This window comes from Morone saxatilis, unplaced genomic scaffold (assembly GCF_004916995.1).
Source record: "Morone saxatilis isolate NCDOM2014 unplaced genomic scaffold, NCSU_SB_2.0 Contig15, whole genome shotgun sequence".
Taxonomy (NCBI): Eukaryota; Metazoa; Chordata; class Actinopteri; family Moronidae; genus Morone; species Morone saxatilis.
This window is the reverse complement of record NW_023339707.1, coordinates 17,276,398-17,287,189: the sequence shown is the minus strand read 5'-3', so window position 1 is coordinate 17,287,189 and position 10,792 is coordinate 17,276,398. Positions and strand designations below refer to the sequence as shown.

At 43.7% G+C, this 10,792-nt stretch overlaps 1 protein-coding gene and 1 pseudogene across 1 annotated transcript in view; one reads left to right on the top strand and one right to left on the bottom strand.

The window, feature by feature from the left end:
* Positions 1 to 985, top strand: part of LOC118324638 — a 2,374-nt pseudogene extending 1,389 nt beyond the window's left edge.
* A 64-nt stretch (positions 986 to 1,049) lies between these two features.
* LOC118324633 (proline-rich transmembrane protein 3) overlaps positions 1,050 to 10,792 on the bottom strand; it is a 15,693-nt gene continuing 5,950 nt past the window's right edge. The window contains exons 2-4 of the mRNA XM_035657057.1: positions 8,277 to 9,173; positions 7,854 to 8,171; positions 1,050 to 5,431 (exon numbers count right to left, since the gene is read on the bottom strand). Of these exons, the coding sequence (XP_035512950.1) occupies positions 3,426 to 5,431; positions 7,854 to 8,171; positions 8,277 to 9,173 (3,221 nt within the window). The 3' untranslated portion in view covers positions 1,050 to 3,425. The remainder of the gene's footprint in view (positions 5,432 to 7,853; positions 8,172 to 8,276; positions 9,174 to 10,792) is intronic.

Here is a 10,792-nt window from a genome sequence, read left to right as displayed (position 1 = left end):
GATTCATGGAGGGAAAGAGTATGTCTGAAATACTATAATAAAGTGGCTTGTATTGGAGATACACACACTCTTCAAGTGCTTTTATTTATTGTTCTGTTGCTTTAGTTGTGTTTGGATCCTGGTACGACCATGTGAACAGCTGGTGGAAGAAGAAACAGAGTTATTCAAAACTCCATTACATGTTCTACGAAGATCTGGTTTTGGAGGTAGTTTATTGTTGCTTTATGTGATTGTCTGTGTTTTATGTGGATTAAAAAGTATTCTCCCTGATGCAGGTTACATTTACAAAGCTCTGCCTCTAGGGGAGGGTAATGGTGGTGATGATAATATGTAACAAATTGTTGCTTCCAGGATACCTGAACGGCAAATAGACCAGCTCTGCTGCTTTCTTGGTTTGTCTCCTTCAGCTGAAGAAAAGGAAAGAATCATAGACAGTGTGAGTGCAGTTTGACAAAATGAAAACGAACAACATGATAAACCATATAAACTTCAAATTCATGGATTTAAATATTTCTCCCTTCATAAGAAAAGGTACAGTAAACAATGACACAATTTACATGTGAAATGAAACTTAATTCTATCNNTAAATAAACTAAATGTGTCTGAAAAGAAAAAAATACTCTGATCTCCACCTTTATGTAGAATAATTGACTGACTCTCTGTGGTTCTGCAGGGAAGGTTGGTGACTGGAAGAACCATTTCACTGTGGCCCAGAATGAACAGTTTGATGAAGACTACAAGAAAAAGATGAAGAATCTTACACTGCAGTTTCGTACTGAACTCTAGAGACCCGGCCGTGCAGAGTCAGAAGAGGCTGAACTGATATGTGATAAAATACACAATAATTATTGTGTATTGTAAATTGTAAAGTTCATTGACACAGTATTGTCTAATCAGTGTGGAACATTTCTAACTACAGTGATGTCGATTTAAAAAAAAAAAATGATGATTGGGAATCTGCATTATATCACTAGTTTGTGGAAACTGAGTGGATGGATTAATGAGATGTAAGTGTATTATTTTAATAAACAGCAATGAAATAAGGGGCTTGAAATTTTCTCATTTTTATTTGAATCCAGACATGAAATGCAGCAAGAAATACAAGAACAAAAGTTCAATGAGCAAAATAAAAAAACAATCTAACACTGTACTGCTGTACTGTAACTACAGACTGGACGGGGCACATTGATTGTATTTTCTATGGCACGTACTGCTTTGTGGAGGGGACAACACTACGAGTGCTGGAGATACCTCCCTGGTCATGAAGTAAAAGAGGTAACAGCGAAAACTGATACAGTGAAATCTTAAAGGTTCATTGGAATGTAGACAACAACACAAGGCCATTGTACTGTAAATAGGAAACAAGTCAAGCATCTCACATCACTGGGAAGTACTGCAAGTCACCTTGAGGTAACCGGGAAACAAGTCATGAACTGATTCTTAGGAACAGAGGCCTAAATTAAGATTTATTCCAAAATTGAAAGTGTTTATCCACTTTGGGAAAGAAAAAAAACACTTCTGGAAATGTATCATTAAATATTAACAAAATAAACCCAAGATTAAATTTCAGTCATCTTTTTGTGAGGTTCAGTTAAAAAAAAACGGACATCTCATGATGGAACAAAACCTTTTAAATGTAAGACTGAGGAGAAAACCACTGGGCTATTTTCAGGATCACCAAACAGAAGTTAATCAATAGACTAAATATAGTTAGATGTGAAGGGTTTTGTCTGTTTCTTTCCAATACCTTTGTTGTGCCCATTAGTTATTCATTTTGCATAACCATTACAATCCTGAGCACAGCCCAGAAAGTCCTTCACATAACCTCTGTAGTCAAGTATTAACTGTCACAGCTCTGCATGTCATACCCAGACCTCAATCTGATGTCACAATAGTCTGCACAGCTCAGACACAATACCACTTCAGATTGTCTTTCACAGTAACAACTACAACTATGTTTCAAATACACCTTTATTCATGAACATCAAAAAAACATTATTTACATTGTTGCTTATACATCATATATTTGAAAGATATTTTCCTCTTGAGTAGTAAAATACTTCAGTCTAGTGCTCAGGCTTACAGTTAAGTGCTCTGTTATTGAGTTAGGTCTAATATAAGAGATCTGAGGTTCATGCCAAGCCAGTCATGTAGGGTGCAGCCCTGCAAAGCCGTGTAGCTTTTAATTAGTTAACATATCAAACAATCTGAATTGATTCAATGCAACTGATAGGATCATGATTATGTAATAATATTTTAGTCAAATTCTGTAAAACTGCAGTCAGAGGCTTCAATCATACATAATTACTGATTGCAAAAGCTTTGTCATTATGAGTCCTACAGCAAAGTCCTACAGCAAACTAATAAGATAAAATGCTTTAAACTCACAGGGGAATGCTTGAATTCTGACAATTTCAGATACATCTAAAAGCTTCAGCAACACTTTCACATGCATGCGTCTGCATGTTTCAGGCTGTTGTTTACTGCCTGTGCCTTTACGTAACCAGCTTCACATTAGCATACAAGGCAGACTGGACAACAACAACAGCAGCAGCATGTTAAGAGCTTAGAAGTAGTAATCCGTAGGTGAGTCACTATGATACTGGTAAGACGCTATAGAGAGTTAACCCAAATAATGGGTTTATAGAACCATAAAAATAGCACAAAACCAACCAAGGTTATGTATGGCACATCACAAAGCAAATATGGAAGACAGCAAATAAACTCTATGAAAGCAATGAAATTCACAATTGTTGATATGCAGACATTTTTCACAGAAACAATAAAAATGAGACCTTAGAGCCACATCTGTCTTTAACCCTTCAAACATATTGAAACTCTCAGTTGTGCTGTTCACAGACAGGGAGTTGATGATCTAAACCTATTTCATAACTTCATTCAAGTTATGGGAAGATAGAAAATCATCACCATCACAAATTTCACACCAACCCAAAGAAGGGACCTGCTAAAGAGCCATTTTTAGGACTTGTTGAACTGGATTTCTGGTCCCAGTGTACTTGAAGTTATACCAGTGTTATGCAGGAGTGTGTTTTTGAGAGGAAAGACAAGAAAAAGAGGGCACTAACGTTTTACAGATAAAAAGAGTTATGAGTGTGTTGTTTATCTGTGCTATATCTTATATTTTTATCTTATATTTACTCCTAGAGTAAAAGGTATACCATATCTGTTCCACCAACATAGTTGTTGAACCCTTTAACAAAGCAAAAGGCAACTAGATGATATCCTTTACGGTGATCACCAAGAGACACTTTTCAATACTTTCCCTCTTCTAAAAATATTACATTTTTAGGCCAATCTTTGGGCCATTCAATCATTTATTTGTTGAACTCTTGGTTAGGAACAGTATGTTAAATGGGGTGTTTGATATGCGGCCATTGGTCCTTATGTTTTGTTTAAGGTTTGGTTCATAGATCAATAATTTCACTGCTGACACTGGCAGAGTCATCGTGTCTGCTGACCTCCAGGTAACTCCGTGACCCTACCGGTCTTCCAGCCCTCCCCCGCACCCTCTCTGAGTCCGGGGTGATAAACGGCCGTGTGTCGTCCACCCCATCCTCCCCCAGATGCCCTGTCGATGTTCTGGAGGGGCGAAGGGACACAGGGCAGGACACTGATGAAGGGACACTTCCTGTCGTGTTCCCAGCCCACCTGTAACCCTGGTGGGAGGGTGTGGGGGGAGCAGTCACCTGCCTGCTAGGAACACTGCTGAGAACGCTGCCCCCCAGTGGCATTGAAGACTCTGTTGGGGCCTCGCTGCTTTCAGACAGCATCTGAGGGTCACTGTTCCTGCGGAGCCAGGGCCCCTGGCTGACCCCTGAGCCCGGGGAGGGGCACAGTGAGGTTTGGTTCAAAGGATAAAACAAGCTCCCTTCACCGAGCAGGTGTTCCCTGTGCAGAGCCTTGTCAATGCTGCGGGTCAGGTCAATGGGAGATGGGGGCCGCAGATCGAACTCATAAAGAGACAGGGAAGTGTCCCTATCCTGATCCAGGCTGCCACTCACTGAGCGCTGTGGAGGCCGGCCCAGCGCCTGCAGTCTCAGCAGGGAGCCTGTGGAGCCATCAGATATGCCTCGTTCTGCAGAGTGGCCCCTGTGATTGCGTCCCCGGTTGCTGTCTTTGACACAGCGTGGCTGTGCAGTGGACTGCTCGTGGTTCTGGTTCCTGATCAGACTCTTGCTGATGTCAGCTCCAGGGCGCTCCTGGCCAGCCCAGTTGTTAGGCACCTCCCCTGGTCCTCCTCCTCCTCCCACCCCATTACTGTCAGACTTTCTACATGGCTTCCCCCTCAGGCTCTGGACTATCTTGGACCAGCAGGTGTGTCTTTGAGTGGAGCCTACAGATTGGCCAGGGGACGGCTGGTCTCCTGCTGTTCTGCCATCGGGCCCGCCCTCCTCCCTTCCTCCGCAACCTTGAGGCCTCCAGAACACCCAGGAAGCCAGGAGCAGGAGTGAGAACCCCCAGGCCAGCTCCAGGAGCCGGGCCCAGAAGTGCACCAGCCACCACCCCCAGTTGAAGCGTGTCCAGTTTCCTAGCAGTCCATAGAGCCATAAGGTGGCATGAACATGCAGCCCACAGCACAGTGCCCCCAGGACTGCACAAACTGCCAGCACTCTCCCTAGGATCACCCCCAACCTCCTGCTCCCTGTCCAGGTCTTCCTCCTGGCCTCTTCAGGGACTCCAGCATGAGGAATAGCAGGGCAGCGTATACGTGGAAAGACATAGCAGAGGAAGCCCAGACAGAGAGCAAGACCCCAGCACAGGGACAGGACCTGTAGGGTGACGGGCACCACAGGGGACAGTGCTGGTGAAAGCAGATCAGCCGCCAGCAGCAGGGTACACTGCAACACAGCCAGCACAGCCACCAGAGGAGGACGTTCCAAAGTTGGAGGTAACACACTTACTCCTGCCACCCTCAATGCCAGCAGTGCCAGGGCAGCCTGTGTCCACACCAGCAGGTGTAGAGGCAAGTTGTAGAGCGCAGTAACTGCGGGGCGAGGGAGGAATTTCCGTGTGCCATAGGGGTCAATTAGAAAAAGAACCGCTCTAAGTCCTCCGGCCAGAAACAACAGAGCATTGGCAAGTGCAAGAGCCCCTCGGTGAGGACAGTTTGTGCCAGGGGACAGAGTGAGACCGAGAGCAGCACCAGCAAACAGGAGGAGGAAGAGGCTTGCTGAGCCGTAGACATGAAGCTCCCAGGCAAAAGCCAGCGTCCGGCTCAGGTCCCCCCAGTAGAGAAGTGTGGCATTAGGGGAAGGACTGGTGCTGGGAGAGGGGGCTGCATTAGAAGTAGAGAAGGGAGCTTGGTGAGGATGTCCTAGGAGAATGGAGCGGTTCCTTTGACCAATGCCAGTCTGATATGTGGGGCTCAACCTTATTCGGGTGACACCTGTGGCAAGGAATGAAGCGGTCCCTAGAAAAAGAGAAACAGAGTTTTTTAAATACATGAAACTAAAATGTTGATAGTAAAGTTCTTTTTAAATGCCATTTATCTGAAAAACAGAGCAATAGTATAGAAGAGCATGAAATACTGTTTTAGTGCCACTAGAGGGGTGTAGCTCACTATCAAAGTCAAGAGCTAGAACCAACTGGCCCTCTCTGTAACCAAATCCATTCTGTACAGACACATTGTCCCAGGTCTACATAAAGACAAGGTCTAATCAAATTAGCAAACTTGTACAGACTCAATTGTATTTTTCCTTTTCTCTCTCCTCTTTTTGAGTGTCAGGTTAGTGTGTTGCTGCCCATCTACTGAAACACTGTATGCAAAAATACAGTAAGTGCAGAAATACTAGACATAAACCACAGACAGTGCCCTTATGTGCAAGCAGAAATGGACAGATTACACATCATGTATATGTACTCAATATGGCACACACCACTGCACATGTAATCAAGAAACAAGGCACAATATACATCAGCTAATACCAGCACAGTGTGTGGAGAGTATTATATATGTTTAAATATTTAAGCCAAAGTGAAATTATGTATGTGTAGTTTTTCTAAGTACTGAAAAAAGAAACGCATGTAGAAAATATATTTACTCATCTAATGCAACTGAAACAGCAATCATAACATTTAACGATTTGAATACCATGCCACCTCATCATCCACATTATATACCTAAACATAAAAGACATTATGTTGAGCAAAACTCCTCTGGATAACTGAGTAGTAATTAGTAGGCTTAATAGGATTAGATTATGTAATTAACGTCTACATTACGTAAAATAAACAGTGTCACATAGCATCCAGAATGAGAAAAACTCATTCTTGCAGTATTATACAATACTTAACGACCTCGTGGGATAAGACAGCACCGCAATGTGCCACCGCGTTACATCTCTGTCTCTCTCTGATTTTCACATGCACACACATATTTCTGTTTGTTCAAGGCACTCCACCTTCTCCTTCTGCAATACCATGGAAACACCCAACAGCATTATAATCATGAAGCCATTCATCACTGAGTGCTTTGTGAAGTGTAAAGATAACACACAGTGTAAAAAACATAACCTACAAGAACTGATTGAGTACCATGGAATGATGTGAATAATCCTACTAACAGAGAGAAGACACCAACCCCATAAAAGGTGTCACTGTGACTGATAGTAGCTAAAGGGTATCTATCTAGAATTATTTCTGAGGAATTGTTTCACGCACACACACATTTAAACTTGATGGATGGTGGAACAACATGATCAGAGGTAAAACACTCAAACCATTAGCTACTTGGAGGGCTTTAAGCTCCGTCCTCACCCTGTAGAGGACACCCATAAAGCTGACACAACAACTAATGACTCACTCCAACATGTGTTTCACTTCCTGGCTCTCTCCCTCCTATCACACACACGCGTTTCAGACTCACACATGCGAGCACTGCGTACAGATCACAGACACACTTCTTTATTTATATAAACGTATGTTTTACTTCCTTCCCTCAAACTTTTTTTTTTCTAACAGGAGCAAGATCCAGACACATTCCAGATGTGCTGATCACATTTCACAGCTGGATACACTTAGACCTACCCCTACCCTTGAGTTTTCTCTTTAACACACACACACACGCACACACACACTGCTTACACTGCTTTATATGTCAGCATGTTGCAATGAACTAAAAACTAAATATCCTGTTCCATCTCATAGGACACAGAATCATACGTATGTTTACGACCCAGATATATACACGCAGTAGACACTGGTACCGCCATGGATGCAGGCCGTTAATACTTTCAGTGAACTGCCAAAAAACATACTCGACGTTAAATGTACTCATGGGGCAGGAGTCTGACCATTTAAAAGTCATTAAGATGTTGTTCTCATAGTATCTAAGAGACTTGGTCATAGGCCCCATGTGTCATGCTTTTCCTTTTCCATCTACTTTTTTCTCAGCTCCCCTCCCTTCATCCCTTTCTCCGTGCATCTGGTTTTCATTACCATCCCTCTCCTTGCAATTCTGTGTCTGTACCTTTCTTCTACCACACTTTCACCCACCCCAATCTAGTCTCTCATCGGTATTCCCAACAGTCTCTTTTTCAGACCCTACTTTCCTCTTGTCTATCTCTTTGCCTGGCTGCAACTCTACCCGCCCCCTCTTCAAACCTCCCTCTCACCTCTTGCTCATACTTTCTTTCCTCCCTGTGTCTACCCCACATAACTACCACCCCACTTTTCATGGAAATGTTTCTTTGCTTTTTCCCTCCTTTGAAGGCTTTTCCAGATTCTTCCAGTAAAGAAGTCCCAGCTGCACAAATAATTCCATTTTAAATTATCAAAGGATAAAGGTCACTCTAAAAGTATCAACTACAGAGCACAAGACCTTCATTTATTACCTGTCCTTGATGACTGTACAGTTGTGCTGGCTGTATTTCTTCCCATTTGGGTTGTTTTGTTGGGTTGATTTGTTGTTTTGGAGGATGTTCTCACAGCTTCCTGTGTAGTAAGCGTACTGGTTGTCGCTGTGGTTGCCACTTGCTGTGTTGAGGTGTTTGAATGCGAACTGTTTTGGGCAGAAACTGGCTGTCCGACATTCTCTGACTGTTTATCGACAGAGTCGGTGGTGGTAGTTGTGAGTTGGGGTAATGTCACTGCAGCAGAGTCCTGCTTTGTAGTAACTTTGGCGGTGGAAGGAGTGTTTGCCGTCAGTTCACCTAAAAATGGTGGAAAAGACACATTTGTGACATGGTGTGAAGATTTTGACCTCAACAGCACCTTACTGTCATGAAGCATTAATTCTATTATATTTGATTTCTCACCTGTTAACATTTCATTCTGAGGTGTCGCCTGTGTTCCCACAGGGGACAGGGTGGCTCTTGTCTCAGTCTGTGGCGTCGTAGAGATTTTACTGGCTGTTGTAAGGACAAACAGTTGAGGCTCCAGCGTCTGACTGTCTGGCAGTGGTGTTTCTACATCAGAAACTTTAGATATCGCGGTCTGTGCCAGTGGCCGATACTGAGCCATTTCATCACCAACCGTTGGCAGAGCAATAGGTGATTCCTCCGTCACAACCATCACTGTTGGGATACTGCCTGATCCAAACCCCTGCAAATCATCATCCTCTGTCTCTTTCACTGATCCCTCCTCTGGATTCCCTGCTATCACTGGCTTATCACCTGCAGACTCAGCGACAGCAGAGGAGGGCAAAGTGGGCAGTGGTGGAGTTGAGCCTTTTGTAGTAGCATCTCCCTTTGCTAAAGCCCTGATGATTGCTAAACTAGCTGTATCAGTCCTGGGCCTGGTTGCAGTAGGTTGTGTTAAAACTGGCCCGCTGCTGAGGTTCTGCGTAGAAAGGCCAGGTATAAAAGAAGGAGTGGACTGTGCAGTAGGACGGGATATTCTCTGTTGCACTGCATTTGTAGTTTGCAGTCTATCCCGCACTGTAGCTCTGATAGGCACATCACTACGCCCTCTGGGAGGCAAAGAAGGCCAAAATCTAGCAGTCTGCTTGGTTGGTTGAGGTGAAGAATTAATAGGCAGGTCCAGACGAGGGAGGGGGGATGAAGAGCCAATGATGGTCTGGGCAGCTGAAGGATGAAGGAGGGTGAGAAGGAAGCCCAGGAAAAGGAGAGACATGGGAGCCATGATCTGCCTTTGAGTGGTGAGCAGTGACTGGTCCCTCTGCCTGTGCGTCACACCATCCTTCCACTGTGCTTCTGTTAACAGAAGAAAAAAGGGTATTTTTTTTTACATTTTACGAAATAAAACAAACAACACAAGCACAGACACAAAACACACTGCGGGTGTGTACATATAAATACATAAAATTCACTACTATTTAAAATGTACTGAAATAGTGTAAAACTTTGAATTTGTTGTCATGTCTCATTTGAGGAGTACATGTTGTAGCATTGCTATGCTGATTCAGAGGGCAGGTCAATGACGCTCCCACAAGGTGTTAGCAGCATGACACCAGCGAACACACAGGGCGTGGTAAGGTGTATGGTTTCAGAATACATGGCACATATACCGACACAAACAGGCACTCACAAAGGCAAATGTTCGGCTTAGTTATATAACAAGTTGCACCAGCAAATTGATCAAGCCAAAAAAAATAACCCAAAAGGAGTCATAGATGGTTTTCATTCTGCAGCAGATGGACACATTCACTTTTTTTCCTCGCTATCTCTGCCATTAAAATGATCTTTGGATGAATATGAGTTTCTTTCTGCTCCAAAGCCTTTGTTTTTTTTTTGTTCCAAGCTGCAGGACTTTACTCCCCTTTCTGCCAGTTCTGTTTGAGTCATAGATGCCAGGAGCTGACAGCTGTAACGCAGAGTGTGGTGAAGCTCAGAGAGCCCAGTGACACAGAGAAACCCCCACGGCCCTCGAGGATTACACAATCCTACGAGTCATCTAGCTAAACAGCTGCCAGTTGCATCCCCTCAACGTACACTTCTTCATCAAAAAAAAAACACTCCTTTCATAAACCTCGCTTGTTTAAACCAGTCTCTACCTATGACTCATAGTGGGAGATAACCTTTGGGGAGTAGTCAGGACTATACTGAAACTTCAGCTGAAACATTAGGAGGAAAAGCACAGAAAATAGAAATCAGTGCCTATGGGACAATTCATTCTGCTGCTTATGACTCACCTCAGGCCCATTCACAGCAGCAATGTCTAACTCTCTCTGAGAAATTACTGCAGCTGGGATATGCATTTCGTGCTCAGAAACATGTGTAAGATGTGTGTCATTCGTGTGAGTATATGGAAAAAACATGTTTAAGTATGTGTGTGTCTGCACAAGGGGTCACCAAGCAGGAAGTCAAAGAGCACACTGTTGGCATGTGAGAAAATGAACTGAATGCCATCTCAGCTTGCTCTAGAGCTCGTCTTGTTTCCCTGTTTACTAAGTGTTGGTAGTGTATACAGGAGCAGCTGAGGAGAAACACTGTCCATGAGTGGAGTAATAGAAGTGGTAGTATATCTCAATCTCCACCCACTCACAGTAGCCTCAATGTTTATTTTCCTTCCCATCTCAGCCACCTCTTCTGCGCTCAGTCTAGTCGGCTGTTGGCCAATCCAACCTCTGATTAATCCCTGTTTTTCCCCCTTTCTTTCCTACCCCCCTGTTCCCTATTTAACTGGAGTTGTTTCAACACAGTCCAACAACATGTTAAGGTGAGGTTTGAAGATAGAGAGATAAGGTGGGTATAAGAATGCGGAGATAAGAAATATGAGTATGCTGCCAGAAAGAATAGGCAGGAGGGGAAAGACAGAGATGGAAGGGTGGAGGAGGCATAGTGATGGTAATGAGGATGACAGTGGTGGGTAC